Source organism: Camelus ferus, chromosome 8 (assembly GCF_009834535.1).
Source record: "Camelus ferus isolate YT-003-E chromosome 8, BCGSAC_Cfer_1.0, whole genome shotgun sequence".
Classification (NCBI taxonomy): domain Eukaryota; kingdom Metazoa; phylum Chordata; class Mammalia; order Artiodactyla; family Camelidae; genus Camelus; species Camelus ferus.
Genome location: NC_045703.1, coordinates 36975672 through 36994217, shown reverse-complemented (window position 1 = coordinate 36994217; position 18546 = coordinate 36975672). Strand labels below are relative to the sequence as shown.

General features: G+C 40.2%; 1 protein-coding gene across 2 annotated transcripts in view; it reads left to right on the top strand.

Moving 5' to 3' along the window:
* Window positions 1-18546, top strand: part of MCM9 (minichromosome maintenance 9 homologous recombination repair factor) — an 89889-nt gene that overhangs the window by 49384 nt on the left and 21959 nt on the right. For both annotated transcript variants that reach the window (XM_032484782.1, XM_032484780.1), the window contains exons 9-10: window positions 17000-17202; window positions 17822-18025. In XM_032484782.1, coding sequence (XP_032340673.1) covers window positions 17000-17202; window positions 17822-18025 — 407 coding nt within the window. The remainder of the gene's footprint in view (window positions 1-16999; window positions 17203-17821; window positions 18026-18546) is intronic.

Genomic DNA, 18546 nt, shown 5'->3' with positions numbered 1-18546 from the left:
AGGGAAAATGAAGACAAATGCTGTGAATCTGGTTTAGAAAGGGAGAAAACTAGCAGTGCTGTATGACAGGCTGTAGGATAAATCTTTGGAAGTGAGGGTATTTTCTCTCCTTTTAAAAAAAAAATTTTTTGTGGGGGGTGGGGGTGGGTAATTAGGTTTATTTATTTTATTTATTTTTAACAGAGGTACTGGAGATTGAACCCAGGACCTTGTGCATGTTAAGCATGCGCTCTACCACTGAGCTATACCCTCCTCCGGAAATGAGAGTGTTTTATTAACCACTCCTAGTGCCTTACCCTCTGCTAAGTGTGAATTAGTATGAAACTTTTGTGCTATATCTGTATGTCTTAAGTTCCAAAAGAAATCTTCTTGTAGCTGCACAGTACGCCCACAGGTTGGACCATCTTGTCATAACCATAACTACTTTATGCACTGGAATAGTGCTTTTCACTCTATTTGTGGTGAAGGGCCAGTTTCGTTTATTTGTTTATTTTTTTTCCAATTCATCACAGAGAAATATTTTTATAAAATATAATAAAAATAACTTTTTAGTGAAATAAAAAAGCAAAGACATACAAGACACAAGCTGAAGTTCTTCTTCCACTTGTGATAGAGAAAACTGTAAGAGCATGTCACTCTCATCCTAACGAGAAAAATCCAGAGAGCCCTCAAAACTCATAACCTTCCTTGAGCACATCAGAGAGCTGAGTGTATAAGGAAATCAGGGGAGCTCAGTTCCAAAGTGCGACAAGCCCCTCCTAGGAGACATGAGGCACACAGACTGTTCACTTCTGATGGAGCATGGGAGGAAGTAGTGGCTGCCATAGAAGCAAGTGAGAAATAACTAAAAAATTTTTAATTCCCTGAAACCCAAATGTGAGATAGCATGTCGGTCAAACTTTTTTCCACGGGTCTCTTCAGGAAGGAGCCAGGTAAAAAGGTTCTGCTTTGGGGAGAAGGGTAGAAACAAAAGCCATCATCCCCTAAGGTAAGGGTGGGAAAAGCTCTCGGGTCCAGAATCCTGAACCAATACAAAGTAGAGGTCTCTACCACTGGGAAAGGGACAGAAAGACCCCTTCTGCCCGAGAACCACCACAGATACATGGCAGGGTTCAGCTTCCACTGGTGGGAAGGACAGGAAGCCTTGCAACACTCTGGTCTGTCCACTCCAAGAGCAGGTGGCCTAGCACCTGCCTAAGACTAGGAGACCGGGAACTGGCCTGGCCCCAAAATAAGCCTAACACCAAGTAACAAGCAACAGCAGTCTGCAGCTGGGGCAGGCGCTGGAGTGAGCTTTATTCATAATCACCCAAGGTTAAAAACAACCCAGAAATCCATCAACTGGTGAATGGATAAGCACATTTCAATACATCCATGCAGTGGAATACTGCTACCAATATAAAGGAACAAACTATTGATACATACAACAAATGGTTGAATCTTAAAAGCACTATGTGAAGGGAAAGATGCCAGGCACAAAGTTTATGATTCCATTTATATGAAATTCTAGAAGCAAAATTATAAGAAGGGTAATCAGATCAAGTGGTTGCCAAGGGTTGGGGGTCAGCAGAAGGGACTGACTTCAGAGGGACATCTTAAAAAGTTGAATTTTACTATTCGTAAATTATACCACAATAATTCTTAATTTTTTAAAAAAATGTATATATATATGTATGTGTAAATCCATATATTTTACTTCTAGAATCAACAGACAAGAAACCACTAGTCAAATGCTACTGAAGTTTCCAAACACTTAACACTTTCTACACTCATCTCTTCCCTGACTAGTAACAATGTAGAACAGGTTCAAGGTCACAGTCCCAGCTTTGACCCCTGATGGTGGACTCACAGAGTCCACATAAGGATGGGAGGAGATAGAAATGAATAGCAGTGCTGGGGAGGTGATACATTCATCATCAGTAAAGCTCTTTTTTAAAATTGGAGCAGCATCTTCCAAAGGAAATAATTTTAAAGAATAATTTTCAGATTGGATTTCTTTTGTCTGTTGGGAAAGAAGATTTCAGCTGAGAGACAGGAGATTTGAACTTTATTTGGCTACTTCTATTTACAGTCACTTTTCCATTGTTTCTGCTTTAAACTGTCTGTCAGATACATGATATGTTTTGCCTGAGAAGCACTTTGAATGCTTTGATTTAATGAACTTTTCTCAAGGGCTTATTTTTAAACCATTGGGCCACAGCAGGCATTGATGTTATTGTTATTTTTGTGGTAAACATTTATATGATAATCTTTTCAATATTCAGTTCTTCAGATGTTTCTCTTTTGTCAGAGTTTGGTACATACCTCTTTGAACTGTGGCATGGATCACGACCAATATTTCAGTTCCAACTTCTTTAAATTTATGTAAGAAGTTTTACTTTTCAAGGCATTTTAGCATATACATTTCATTTAAAAATTGCTATAATTTACTGCATTCCTGGATCTTTGTTCTCCTCTAAATTATTATCCAACCAAAGTCTTATCCATTGACTCTCAGGTGTGGATGTTCGTGGCATTCTGATTTATTCCTCACCCCACATAACTGTTTCTGGATTCATGAAGACATTTGTACTATTTTATTTTTATCATGCATTTTTAAAGACCGAGTTCCTAAACCTTGCATAACTGTACTATTATGTAATGATAGTCAGTGGTTTGCTCCTTTTATTTCTTCATCTTGAAAGGGTTTCTTGATCAACTTAGTGCAGATACTTTTTAATTACTTTGTTACAGCAGAGCTTGACTTCCTGTAGTCTCTGAACTCACTGAGCAGTCAGCTTCCAGCCTGTTCCCCAGGTGACAGGCCCACTGCATGCTAAGGGCATCTGTTTGTAGCTGCTTTTGCTTCTGAACACAATGTTTCTAACGTTTGCTGGACTGAAAATGTATTTCAACCAGACTCAATGTTTCTTACACTGTTCAAAAATTTAAATTTTATTTGAAAATATACATCTTGGATTTGAGTCGCTCTCACTGTGAGTTATTAGGCTCCGTGTTTTCTGCACAGAGGATGTGGCCTGAAATAAGAATCCTCAGGAAGGGCTGATGTTGCCGTCTAAGAGACCAGACACTTTTCCTCTGGAGTTATTTTCTTTTTTGTGAATTCTCGGTAAAATTACCTAAAACTGCCACTATCACTACTCAGTAACAACAAATACCCAACAGTAACAAAAGCAGTGAATGTCCCTTTCTTCAGTAATAAAACTAAATTGTGAATATGCTTGTTTAAAAGTCAATGTGGTTAGGATGGCAAGAGCATAAGCTGTAGGGTCAGAGAGACCTAGAGTCAGTTCCTGCCTCTGTTACTACTTTCTGATCTTGTGCAAGAGAATTGTCATCTCTCAACCCCAGTAACTCAGCTGTGAAATGAAAATAACAACACCCTTCTTCCAGGGTTGTTTTCAGAATTTAGAATTGATATATGTGAATTTGCTCGCTCAGTGACTGTTGTATGGTAAAATCCACATAGCATGAAATTTACCATATTAACTTAAGCATACGGTTCAGTAGTGTTAAGTACATTCATTGTTGTACAGTCATTTATGTACTTTTAAAAAAGTTTTCTAGCCAATATCCTCTTAGGCCAGGATGAGAAGGTACTTATAACTCTTCAAAATTAGATATTCACAGGTATTCCCAGGACTCCTTGTGTTTATGAACTCAGTTAAGTCTCAAAATATTTCAGAATTATTACAACAACACCATTGCCAATAACAAGCACTAGAAAAAAACTAAGTAATATTCAAGCCTTCTTTGCAGGTCTTTTTGTATTTAGAATATATTCCACTAAGGTTCAATATGGTCAGAGTGTGTTTTCAAAAGTTATTTAAATTAATTTTTTTAATATGGTTGTATTACTGATTTGATACACAGTGAGGAAAGAAGTTTTTAAATCTGTGTTTGTGTTCACTTTTAGAGTTTTCTTTTTTCTGTCTTTTTGATTTAATTTTATTTTCTGAATTTGTAAAACACGTTTCAGAAGGCAAAACTATACACCAAAGAAGTCATCAAACCCTTACCCCTTCCATTCTATTTTCTTCTATCCCTCACATAAACCTTTTTCACTAGTTTCTGATTTATCCTTCTTATGTTTCTTTTTTTGGTTTGTTTTGCAAAAATAAGCAAAAACACATGTGTGTGTGTCTGTGTGTTTGCATCTCTTCCTTATGCAAAAGAGCATGTTTAATATACATGCACTTTGGTACTGCTTCATTGGTATCCTGTAATTATTATATGTAGTGTTCTCATTATCATGTTTTTCATATGTTTTTTAGAAATTACGCAATTTTGGTTTGTATATCCCCTTTCTCAAGTTTTTTAATCTCCAGGTAGAAGGGCCTTTTAAAAATTATTTGATTTTTGTTGATGTTATTAATTTCTAGTTTTGCTGCATTGTGGTCAGAGAATGTTGTTTGTGTTATTTCAACTTTCAGGAAATTAATGAGGTTTTTTTCCTTTGTGGCCTGATATAAGAACAATTTCATCACTGGCCCATCTATGCTTGTGAAGTTATATTTTCTATAATCAGAATGTAACACACATACACACACATATAAACTGTACCTTAGAAGGACTTCTGTATCTTTACTTACCTTTTGTCTGTTTGATGTGTCTTGGGCTGAGAGTGGTTTGTTAAAGTCTCCTTGTTACTGTGTGTCTGTAGTTTTCTCTTTGCGTCTCTCATAGTTTCTGCTTTATGGAGGTAGTTGCTGTGGCTTTAGCATTTGCATTTTGTGTTAATCCTTTGTAGCCTGAATTTTACCTTGCCTGGTATCAAGATCACAACTCCTGATTTCATATTATTTACATTTGCCTATTATATCTTTGCTTCTTCCTTTATGTTTAGCCTTTTGATTTCATTTTGTTCTCTTGTATACAGCATAGAGTTGGTTTTATTTTATTTTGCTTTGCTTTATAGGTAACCTGAAAATCTTTTTATTTTAATGTTAAGCACATTTACATTTATTGGTTTTATGTTTCATTTTTTAAAAAAATTACTATGTGTCTTTTTCCATGTGTTTAGCATTTAAGAAGGTTTGCCTTTTTTATGCATTAGGGGTTAGCAATTTTTTTCTATATAGGTCAAGATAGTAAATATTTTAGACTTTGTGGGCAATATCATCTCTATTGCAACTACTCACCTCTGCTAATGTAGACAGCATGACTGCATCTATGTATCTATGATGTAGCCAGAACAAAAGAAGCCATGGCTAGTATGTAAATGAATGGGTATCACTGTTTTCCAGTGAAGCTTTATTTACAAAAACAGGTGGTGAGCTGGATTTGACCTGCTGGCTGTAGTTTAATGACACCTGATTTAGAGCTTATCTGTAACTACCTTTTATGATGCCTGCAGCCCTCTTTGTCTTCACTTGGGAGCTTTAAATAATATCCTCTGACTTTACTCCATTACCCATGTGTGCATAATGAACGTGTTCTATTTTCCTCTTTCTCTCTTCTCTTTACTCCTTAAAAATGGTTATATTATTTATACTTGGTCGAACAAATAGCACTTACGTTTACATACACTTCTTCCACTTTTATACCTTCCCTTGTTTTGATCTTAGACCTAAAATTAAATATATTCAGTGCTCATCATCAGTCCTTTGCCAGAATATCACTGTCATCTCTTGGTTGAATAAAGCTCATCCTCTAACAGATTCCTTGGGAGGGGCTCTTGAGCACTACACTGAGTTTGTGCATGTTTCAAACTATTTTTCATAGCTTTGATACTTGAAACACAGCAAGGCTGGATATAAAGACCTAGCCTTACACTTTCTTTCTTGTAGTCTTTCTTTGTATGCTGCTATTGACAAATCAAATGCCATTCTGATATTCTTTGCTTTGTAGGTGATTTGATTTTCTTGCCTGAAGGCCCAGAAGGATTATTTTTTTCCTTGCAGTTTAGATGTAATACTTTTACTAGGCTGTATCTCAGTTGATTAGTCTTGATCATTTTTTTAAGATGTCCATGAGTCCTTTGAAATGTAGGAGTCTTCTTTTCTGTCTGGAAATTTTTCTTGAATTATAGTTTCACATATTCTGTTCTTTGTTTTGTTTTTATTTTTCAGAAACTCTAATTGTATGTATGTTAGATCTTCTTTTCCTAGATTCTATGGCAACCGCTTTTTTTCTTAGACCTTTTAGCTCTTTTCTATTTTGTTTTTATTCTCTTGGCATTTTTACTCCTCCTCTTAGCACCTTTTATTATATTTTTTGTCTGTTATCATCATCATCATCATCACCATCACCATCATCATCACTGGTTCCTGCATTTGTCTAGGAACCTTGAGCCAAAACATGATTCTGCTCCAGGATGAAATACTGAATCTACAGGGTGGATGAGAACTGTGAAGGTTTTTTAAAGTTATAATAAGACTAGCTCAAGTTACCTGAAATAGACCTGCTAGGGTCTGTGGGGTAGCAAAAGCTGCATTTTGGGGTGACTGGAGCATAATTTAGGGAATTGGGACTTTGTTCAAAGTGGATATGAACTAGCAGCTATATTACATCATTGCCACCTTAGCATCAGAAGTATTTTCATTTTCACACCTGCTCTCCCATTGTTGTGACTCAGATACTTTCTCTGTCTTTGATTTATTTGTGTGTTTGCGTATCTTTTAAGCTTGTTCAGCTCTCTTTAGGAGTTCAGCTCTCCTTCTTATGTCCATTTCAAATACCCTGCAGAGAGGCCCAGTTAGATATTATCATCCCTATTAGAAGGTTTATGCAAGACCAGTTCAGAGGCTTCTGGCCAGTTTTAATGGGTTGACAGCTCTTGGGTCAGTTTCCAATATCTGGTCCGTCCAGTTGTCCATGTATGGCAGTTTACATAGAAGGAATTGCAGAGTTATGTGCTTGGTGGGCATTCCAGTGGCTGGGCAGGACTATAACGAGGACAAAAGAATCACTTAAGGAATATACCAAAGAACAAGTGGTACAATCAATTATAAATACTGGTAGATTTGTTGGTGATAGGAAACAATAGTTTAGACAGAATAGCCTGGTGAGTCAATCTAAATAGGAGGTACTCTTTACTTGAAGTCTCAAGCTCAGTGGGTTTCAAAAAGACAAAAAAGATGGCAAGGTTTTCCAAGACAGTATTTAGTCACATGTAGCTAGTAAAATGTAAACTCTTGGTGAAGCCCTGCAGTTTGTAATTCTTACAATTTCTCTCCAGATCATAGCCACCACCTATTATTATGTGTCCTTTTACTTTTTAAAAATTTTTATTTTGACCTTACTGTAATATCTATAATATCACTTACTGAAAAATGCAAGAACGTGTTGGTCTTGCTCTTGGGCTGGCAATGTGCCCTCAGTCACCAGTGTACATCTATCATCTGCTTGGTGAGGGAACCAAAGAAAACACTCTTCAAGTTCCACTTTTAGCTCATGTATCCATGTTTCATAGCACTTACTCTGGATCAGTCTACAATTTAAGAAAAAGTTGAATCTGCCTCCAACATTAGCTCATCTAATTGGCTAACAGTTTCCTGAATCTTATGTTCACTCCCCCTAATTAGAAGCCTGTTAATCTTGATGCAGAGTATCAGTTCATTGCCAAATGCAGAACTCCTTAGGAAATGTCTCTGGAGAGAAAACATATCAGGTTGCTAATCAGGAAGCAGGTAAGAAAAGTTAAGTATGAAAAGGGAATACTTAATCATGTATCCAACCAAAATAAAATAAGGATACTCTGAATTTTACTCTTGAAACACTTTACCTGCTTCTCGTTCCCTAATTCCTTCGGTTTCTGTTCCCTAGAGTGAGAGTCCTTCACTGAGCTATTGAGTCCAGGTGTTTGGAGCCCATTCTCTAGGACCACTTCAGGATTTTCTTTGAGACATTTGATACCTTGCAACATCATTTTTAGGAACTCTTGGATATGTCTGCTTCTGTTCTCTCCCTTTTGTTGTCTCCCTCATGTCTCAAGTGAGTAAAATCTGATGGACTTGAGAAGGAATTTTTATTTGAATTATAATCTCCCTTAAGGGTATTATATGAACCACTGGATCAGAATGTCTGGCTGGCCGCCAAGCTGAAGGGAATCTCACAAAGGGGATGTGTGTGTGTGTGTGTGTGTGTGTGTGTGTCTTACTTTGTATACACTGTACAGAGGCAGAGAGTTCTTTTAAAACATAAGAACCACACAATTAATTGTTCCATATAACTGTGCCAATTCCACAAACTGTTTTAGATTTGAGGTTAAAGTTTACCCGTGTGGTGGGCATATACCTGCGAGGGTGTATGGTGAGCCATACACTCACTGTTCTAATGCACAAGGGGCTAGGAGGAAACCAGTCAATATGATTTCTGCGGTGTAAAAGCTTGTTATGGGCAGTCATAATAGGGGGAAAAAACACTAAAACACTCAGGATGTCTACTAAGGATGTCTAGAGTCTACTAAAGTATAACTTATGGTGTCAGTGACCAGACTATAGGTCTTATTGAATCCATATGTTTGAAAAGACGAATAGTTTTATTGTTCTTGCTTATGCTACTTAAATCTGAAAATATTTTTAAAGTTTGGGAGTTTAATCTTTTACATTTTGTCCTGGCTGCTTAGCAAAGTAGGAGAGGAAACCAAGAAGCAAATGATGCAATATGAACTTAAAAGAGGGTATCAGTATTTGAATTTACCTTTTTAAATTGTTCACGTTAGTCCCCACACCTGGTAAATGGCAGCCCAATGCCACGTGGCTTTGTGAAGTCATTTGAGAGGAGCTTTCCCTGGTGATGATCTTTAAGTCTGTAATATGCTAAACTGAATAATGATTTGGGAAAGATAATATTTCATTATTTTCTAGGTTCTTTTCAAACTTAAATAGGGTAGTATCTCACCTAGGGCAGGGTATCAGATTCTTCAGTAATAGAGGATACCCTCACTACTTGCTGGGGACACATTTTAGGAGACAGTTTGACATTGCAATTACATATTTGCTGCTACTAAATTATGCTCGCATGCCTAGGTAGAAGCAGAGTCTAAAATTTAAAAGCAGCAAGATGGCAATTTATTGTTTTGCCCAGTGAACATGCCTTGAGCTCTAAGCAGCCACATGGTCTCTGCTAGCTACTAACACCACAAGGATGAAAGACAAGACCCAAGATGCTCACAACCTGCCACTCACTGAATCAGCCTAGGGGTAAAAGGTAACTTGCCAACATTACTGACCTTGTCGGAAAGCAGGGGGTGCTGTGTATACCTAGCATTTCAGATTACCAAAAAAATATGCAGCAGATTGTGAGAATATCATCTGTGTTTTTATTTTGCATAGTTTTTGTGGGGTTTTTCATCCATTTTCGGGGGTGCTAAGCAGTTTTTTTTTCAAGTGAGGCCCTATTAATCTAGAAATGTTGGATAATCTAGAAACTGATATGTGAGTGTTGTATCCAGACCGTTTTCTGGCCTGATTCTTTAGGTTGGGATAGTTGTTGCGTAGCCAAAGGGTCTGGAGCTCAGTAGAAAGACGTGCTTCATAGTAGGCTACTCTGACTGCTGTAGCACACAGTGACTTAGTACAGTCGAAGGTTGATTCTTGCTCATGTGTGCGGGAGAAGAGTTGTTCTAGCCCAGGAATCATTCAGGGACCCTGGCTCCTTCCCTCATAGAGCTCTTCACACCTGGTGCTCCTTTACGTGGGGAAAGAGAAAAGTAGAGGGTTGTGCAGGAAAGAAGGGAAGATTTTAGGGGCGAGGCAGAAATGGTGTACCTTCCTGCTGCCCACATCCGGTTGGCCAGAGCTCAATCACATAGACTCACTTTACTGCAGGGCAGGCTGGGATATCTGGTTTAGGTTTGTTAGGAAGAAAAGGAAATAAGATTGGTGAACATGTTTCCATCTCTACTGCAGTGCGCTGTTTCACTCTTCTTTCCTCAGAGAGACAACCCAAGGTCCTTTCCGTTTACTGCGTTCAGCTCAGTGATCGGGACCTGCAGGTGATTTGCACGAGTTGTGGCTCCCAGTAATCTGGTGACCCACAATAACCAAAAATTGATGATGCATTTTTTATACCCCTTCCAAGTTTGGCTGCAGCTACGTGGCAGTTCCCAGGATGCTGTCAGATTCTCAACTCTAGGACCTCTCTGCCCATCTGCCCAGGGGCGTTCTCTGTTATCTTAGAAGCTTGTATAGCCACGTGTGGGCAGAACAGAAGTGTGGGGGATTTAGTGCCCCCAGAATTAACCCTCAACTACTGAGGGGTCATTCGGTCGGTAGCTTTGCTTCCCCATGACTGGATGGGACGGTTTGGTGTAAGTTCCTGGGCAGGACGGAGCCCTGTTTCCCGCAGCAGTAACTCGCTCATCATTGTATTCTTCATTGGCTTTTCTCTTTTTCTGGTCTGACTTTCCCCACTCCTAGGGTTATCTCCCCAATAAACTCCCTGTTCCTAGGTCCTTATCTCAAAAGTCAGCTTTGGAGGGAACCTAACTAAGACACCTTTGAACTCAGAAAGACGAGTATGTCCCCACCACACACAGTATGTACCACAGTGGACCCGAGACTGGTTAATCACAGTAACAGCCTCCACTTAGAAAGGGGGGAAATGGGAAATACATAGTGGGCACTTGATTGTAGAAATTCTGGAATTTTGCGGGGTGGGCGTTATTCATGGAAGTTTTGTGATTAAACCCTGGTTCTAAATCTAAGATAACTCCTTTTTCTCTGTGGCCCCTGGCTCAGCTCAGCACACATAGGGGTTCTCCTTTCTCCTTGTCCATTATCCTCCTTGGCCACATCTGGAGACGGCGCCTGAGCTTCCCAGCCTGCACCCTCCTGGAACAAGCTTAGGGGATCAAGGTTGTTGTTTATGTTTGTTGGTTTTTTACAAACATACCATTTATTTTTATCCTTTCCTCTGACTTTTTCATAACAGCTTTGAGATAAAAAGTTCACCCTTTTACAGTATACAATTCGTGGTTATTAGTGTGCTCATAGAGGTCTGCAGCTGTCACCATCTCTAATTCCTAAACATTTTAATCACCACGAAGACTTCCCATATCCTTTAGCTGGCGCTCCTCATTCTCCCTGTCTCCCAAGTCCTTGGCAACTACTGATTTACTTTCTGTCTCTATGGTTTTACCTATTCTGGACATTTTATATAAACACAATCATAAAAAAAGATGTGACTTTTTGTGTCTGGCAACTTTCACTTGTTTTCAAGGTTCATCTAGATTGCTGCACGTATCAGCAGTTTGTTCCATTTTATGGCTGAATAGTCTTTCATTACATGAATATACCACATTTTGTTTATTCGTTCATCAGTTGATAAAAATGTGGGCTGTTTCTACTTTTTGGCTATTGTGAATAATGCTGCTAAGAAGATTCATGTATAATTTTTGTGGGGACACATGTTTTCATTACTCCTGAATACATGCATAGGAGTAGATTGCTGGGTCAAATAGTAACTCTATATTTAACTTTTTGATGAACTACTAAACAGTTTTCCAAAGCCACTGTACCATTTTACAATCCCTTGAGCAATGTATGAAGGTTCCAGTTTCTCTGCATCCTTGCTAAATAACACTTGTTTGTTTGTTTCTTTTTGTATTTGTGATTATAACAGTACTGTGCTTAAAAATGTGCTTGAAGTGGTATCTCACTGTGGTTCTGGTTTGCATTTTCCTGATGACTAGAGATACTGAGCATCTTTTCATACTCCTCTTGGCCATTTGTGTATCTTCTTAGGAGAAATGTCTGTTCAAATCTCTTGCCCATTTTTTAAACTGGGTTATTTGTCATTTTATTGTTAAGGTCTAAGAGTTCTTTGTATATTCTGCATATAAGTCCTTTATCAGATATGTGATGTGCAAATAATTTCTTCCATTCTGTGGGTTTTTTCACTTCCTTGATGGCATCCTTTGAAGCACAGAAGTTTTTACTTTTGATGAAATCCATTTGATCTATTTTTGTCTCTTTTTGCTTGTGTTTTTGGTATCATACCTGCCAAAGATTTTACAACTTGAAAGCAACTGTCAATGAAAAAAATTAATCAATAGTCTAAGAAAGAAATGGAAAATTTTATTTGAGCTAATCTGAGGATTGTAAGATGAGAGACAGTCTATTAGAAAGTTCTGAGGACTGTTCCACCCCTCATAGGTCAAAGTCCCATAGAGGTTATATAAGTTTTTGAGACAAAGGGTTATATGTCAGATGACGTATTATTGGCGGCTTACACCATCTAGATCTATGCATACAAAGCGAGTAGTGGGTCGTGGGTCATCATGGCCCCATACAAGGTTAAGAAGGAAGACTCTCCTAAGGAGGTCTGGTTAATGCAGATGTACAATACACACTAAAGGGGAGGGAAGAGGCCCAAAGGGACAGAGAAAAGTTTTATGTTTAAGTCTTCTTATCTTGTCATAAAATATAAATTTTGTTTCTTCACCACAATGGCTTTTTCAGACTGAGCTTGTAGTCTCTCAGGCAGTGCAGATCCTGTGGAAACCTAGGTCTCTGATCACTTTGCTTCCAGCCAGTCACATGTGCCAGTATCCAGAGTTCTTTTCTTGGTATATTGCTCAAGCCCAATTTTGTTGGGGTTTTGTTTTTTAATTCTTGGCCTTTGTCTTAGCTTGGGGTGCCCTAACAAAATATCACAGACTGGGGGGCTTAAATCACAGACATTCATTCATTCCTCACAGTTCTGGAGGCTGGAAGGTCCGAGATCAGGATGCTGGCAGATTCGGGTCCAGTGAGGACCCACTTCCTGCCTCCTTGCCGTGCGCTCCCCTGGCCTTCCCTCAGTGCGTGTCGGGGGGTGTGCATGTGGAGAGAGAGCACTCTGGTCTCTCTTCTTCTTTAAGGACTTGAATCCCGTTATGGGGGCTCTCCCCTCGTGACCTCATCTAAACCTAATTCCCTGTCTAAGGCCCCAGCTCGTAATATCATCACTTTGGGGTTAGGGCTTCAAAATATGAATTTTGGGGTGTGGGGACACAAACTTTTCAGTCCATGACAGCCTCCATTCCTTTGTTTTTTATTGTGGTTAAGAAAAAATAGAATTTACCATCCTAATTATTTCTCAGTATGCATTTCAGCAGTGTTGAGTACTTTCACACTGCTGTGCAGCCAATCTTCAGGACTCTTTTCATCTTGCAGAACTGAAACTCCATACCCTCTGAACAACACCTCCGCATTTCCCCGTCCCCGTCCCTGGCAGCCACCATTTATATTCCATTTCTGTGAACGTGACTGTTCCAGAAACCCCAGATAAGTATAATCATACAGTATTTGTCTTTTGTGACTGAGTTACTTCACTTAGCATCATGTCCTCAAGGTTCATCCGTGTTACATTATGCAGCAGGATTTCCTTTCTTTTAGACTGAATACTATTTCCTTGCGTGTGAGTGTGTATTGTGTATCCATTTATTCATCCGTGGACACTTGTGTTGTTTCCTCCTCTTGGCTATTGTCAATAGTGTGCTATGAAAATGAGTGTGGCCTCCATTCCTCTTTTATTCAACTTAATGATGGCTCCCTTAAGGTCACCTAAAGCTGAAGGCTTCACCCCTTTAACCTGGGTCACTTTCTTCAACTGAGAAAATTTACTGGGCCTTTTTGGTTCAAAGCCTGTTTCAGTCTTTCCCCTTACTCTCTGAGGGCTAGAGGCAATTGTTTTTTCCAGCCCTTCAAAGATTCAAATTTCTGAGCTGTCCATTCTCTTTCTTTACTCCTTGAAAACTGGACACTTCTCTCCTGTGCTCATCTCTTTCCTGCAATGTTTTGCCAGAGGAAGTTTTTCCTATTCATGTCACAGTCTGCTGTGGGTGGAGGGTGTGGCCCTCTGCTCCACACAATCACTCAGGTGGCTCTCTGACGCCAGGGCCTTAGCCTCACCTATTTCGGCGAAGAGAGAGAAAGAAAACGGGGCGGGTCACCCAGGAAGGCTTTTAGGAGCCTGATCTGGAAGTAGCATCTCTTCTTCTACCCCCTCCATTCCATTGGTGAGACTTGTTATCACAGCTCTGCTTAACTGTAAAGGAGGCCAGGGAGATTTAATCTTGCTCTGTCCTCAGGGAGAAAGGAAAACAAGGTTTGGTGAATGCAGAGCAGCCACTGCCACAGGCTAGCACTAAATTCAGAAGTGCCAGCAGACAGGTAGTGATGAAAGCCATGAGAGAAGGTGGGGATCACCTGTAGAGACGCAGTGAGAGTAATGGGAGGCCATCACAGGAACAAGCACACTTTCTGGAGGGCCTGTCAATAGTGAAAATAATTTATGTAAGCTAACTTTACAATGTTGAGAAAAATTAACTCCCATGTTTATAGGGAAATTTAAACGTGTAGATTAAAAATGGAAGAGTAGCTTTTCAGAAACTGGAATGTTTTCACTCCTTGAAGTTAATGCAGGGAAAACATTAATTCGCATGATTATTTTATGACTGATGGAGTCTAGGAGTATAAAATGACTCTGAATTTTAGAAATACTAAACTAAGTAGAGTTTTTTTGTTTATCATTTATTTAGTACATGTTTATTGAGCATTTAATATGTGACAGACAGTGTGAGTATTATGACAATAAGTCCTAGGCCCTCAAGGGGGATCAATTTAAGTAGGAAAAAAATAAGGCAAAGAAATGAATACCTGAAACATCAGGCAGAATCTTCAAGAGCACAGGAAGTGATGAAAATGTTCCACCACCGGGGCGGCAGCCTGGAGGTGAAGGAGTCGCAGCTCCGCTGCTTTCCGAGTAGCCTTGGGGAAGTGATTGCTGTCTCTGAACTTGTAGTTTCCTTATTTCTTTCAGGTGGTGGTGGAGATTCGGGGTGATTTGCACACAGAAAGCCTAGCACAGTGCTTGGTGTTGGGAATACGGTAGTTATCTTCCTGTTATTGAGGCGGGTAGAGCTCGTATGGGATTGGAAAAGTGACCCTCACTGCACCACTCCGTGAGTTCCTCACTCAGCGGTGTTCAGTGAAGCACTACTGTGCACAGAGCACTTAGGATTAGCTTGTGTGTATCTTTATTCAGTTTGTACTGCAGTCATGTTCGTATCACAGGTCTGCAACCACCAGGCTTGTATACTGCCTTCTCCTCCTTTAAGTGACCAGAGGCCGCTCTGCCCTCCTGGCACTGTTCCCATCCTCCTCTTTGCTGCTGGCAGCTGCCTGACTTACCATCCCACAGAGTCTCCTCTGCCCCGCCCAGCCCTCCTCCTGTCACATTTCCACTCACTGCCACTCAGGAGGCCTTTCTTCTTCACCTATAAGTCTTCCTTGGCCCCTTCCTTAAACTAACTCTTCATTTTTTTCCCACGCACCTCAGGAATAACTCACCGCCTTCTTTCTGTGTCTGCTTGTTCATTTTCCCTCTCACACCATGGATGACTTTAAGAGTATATGTGTTACAGATGTCCAGGTGTCTCTGCAGAAGTTTCTCTTTCTGGTACTGATGCTGATTCTGCCGCCAGCATCCATTGTGCACGTCCTGTCTGGCAGGCTCTGTGTTAAGCCTCCCCATCCTCCAGCAGTTCTGTTGTAAACTGATCGAAGGTGGGGACCAGCTGTATACCCTTACCAATTCTCAGTACTGTCCTTTGCACACAGGAAATGGCTTGTAAATATCTCTTGATCAGAGAGAGGAAGAGCAATCAATTTTACCTCTCAGAAAATAATTTTAAGAAATTAATTCATATTCAGTTGTATTTAGTTTCATTGCCAATGTTGTAGCAATATTTCTTTTTTTATGATAAATGCAAACAGCCTCACTTCAATGTGGATTAACTGTGCTTTTTTGTGGGATTAGTTAGGAACCATTTATTATGTTGATTGCACAGCAAACTAGATTCTGAGTTCTAGACAACTGCCTTTGCAAAGCCATTTTGGCACATAAATGATATGATGTGGACTCTGTCCAGAATTTTTCCCTGTCAGTAATTTCTTAAAAAGAAGATTTAGTTTTCAGTGAAAGTGCCTTGTTTTTCTCTTCTATGTCTTCTTGTGCCATTTACCACAAATAAAGATTCTCAAACTTTTTCAGTCTTGGGGCATGAGGTCATTGTTAGAGCCGACTGGAAATAGATCAGGGACTAACAAATGGAGCACATGTTTGCTGATGTCACAGGGCTGTGACTGCAGAGAGGCAGACATGCTACTATAACTGAAAACGGTCCTCGACTAGAGAGCATGCAAATTCACAGAGAAAGAATTCTCCATGTGTTGTCAATGAATGTGCCCACCTTTAGTAAGTTTAAAAACGATATCTAAGTAATGCCATCTCCACACCTACCCTGCCACTGCTCTGTTTAGGGTTTATGTACCTCTTCCTGGACCATTACCCTTGGCTCTTCCGTGTGTCCCGTCCACGATCCTTCCCGGTCTAACCTGCCCTCCACGCCCAGACCTCTTCAGCCTTCCTTCCCATCGTGGTTGTTCCTCAGAAACACTATGCTTATCAGCCTTAATTTTTCCTGGTTTCTTCTGCTATTCCTCCCTCCTTCCCTTGCTCCCTTCGTCCCTTTCTCTTCAGCCCATTTCTTTCACTTTCAGAAAAACCGAAAGAAAATAAATGAACACACAGAAAGAGTCCAGATGTCATGAAGAGCCCAGTTCAAGAATTAGTTCGTAGTATGTCTCTGAGTGTCTCTTCCATCTGCATAGATGAATACACGCCATCTTTATTTCCGCTGGGAACTTTATGCTTCTAGAACTGACTGTATTCTGCCTTGTCTTAACCATTGTAGCTAGTGGATTGCAGGCAGTGTCTGTGTTTGGTTTGTATTCCTCGTAGCACCACTTAGCAAAGGGGTCTGCTCGTAGTCGAGGCATAAGAAGTGTTTATGGAACATTTATTTCTCTTTTAGAATAGACCAGTGCAAATGTCCTTCATCTGAACTTGGCGTTGCTGATACCCCCTTGTATCATTCCACAGTCTCTTTCACGTGTATGTCTCTAGATTGTCAAGGTGCGAGAGCAGCCCCTTTCTATTAACAGGTTTAATCTTGCTTTTTATTTGAATCTCCACGGTGAGTGAATTGCACCCTCTCTCTCGGTAGCCTCGTGTGCAAGCTGAACACAAGGACCACCATCCTGGCAGCAACTAACCCCAAAGGCCAGTACGACCCCCACGAGTCCGTGTCGGTGAACATCGCCCTTGGCAGCCCGCTCTTAAGTCGATTCGACCTGGTCCTGGTCTTGCTTGATACCAGGAATGAAGACTGGGATCGTATAATTTCCTCCTTTATCTTAGAAAACAAAGGTACGTGGGGACAAACAAATCACTCAGATAGACAGAGACCTAACAAATAAAATTCTCCTTGAAGTAATTAAATAAATACCCAAAGTAGCATACCTAACAGGCAGTAGAGAGATGCTTAGACAGAAAGTGGTGAGAGGAGTCAGTGAGCCCAGAACAGTGAGCGGAAGGAAAAGGGCCTTTCTCTGCCTGCTGTTCATGAGATTATAGTGGAAAATATGTCCTTTGTGATGAAAGGTGTCAGCCTTATGATATACAATCACCACATAGTTCACCTCTTACACACAATGAAAATGGGACTGAATTTATGAAACAGAGTTCTAAATGTGGGGCTTTCTTTAAAAAATTAGATTTGCCAAATACTACTTGTTACTGTATATGGCAGAACAGTGTTATTCTGAATAATTTGAGCGCCTGTAGGAAGCGTACCTTTATTAAGCTTAGAGCCCGAGACTGTTTGTTGTAGAACTACGTGCTACGCAGAGTCAGGTCTAGATTTCAGTGGCCACGAAACCTGACGGTTATCTTCTTAAAAGGTGAGTACAAGAGCTTTATCAAAGCCCTTAATATGGGATGTTTGCCTATTCTTAGAAATCACTGACCTCACACCTGATATATGTAGGTTATCCAAGCAAATCAGAGAAGCTTTGGAGCATGGAAAAGATGAAAACCTACTTCTGCCTCATTAGGAATTTACAGCCCACACTGTCTGACGTGGGGAATCAAGTTCTCCTCCGGTACTACCAGATGCAAAGGCAGAGCGATTCCCGGAACGCTGCCCGGACAACTATCCGCCTGTTGGAAAGCTTGATACGATTAGCAGAAGGTTTATTTCATTCAACAGATAATACTTTTATTGGGTACCCGATGTGTGCAAAGCACGGGGCTTGGCACCATGAATTCAGAGATGAGTAAGGATAATCTCCGAGGTGCTTGCTCACAGTTGCTTAAAAAGTAAAAACTTGGAGCTGAAACCTCCACTCTTCGGGGGCAGATTATAGAGTTGAGTGGAATGGAGCATTGTTAAGGAAGTAATCTTTGTGACATCTCAGAACTTCCTATAACTCAAGACATCATTCATTCAGAAAGTCTTACTTCTGGGTGTTCTGTTTCCCGATGGCTTCTATTAGCTTTGGGGCGGGGTACTCCCTTGTTGGGAACGGTTTCCTATATAGCATCTCTGGTTATTTCTCACTAATTGCCACTCACTGCCCATTATTAACATAACAATGCTGAATTCATGCCAGGCTCCATCCCATCCCTAAGGCATGGACTTACATGCATACATGTAGCTAATAGGCATCTCCAGACTTTTTTCCCCCTAATACCAGCTTTTACATTTAGCCC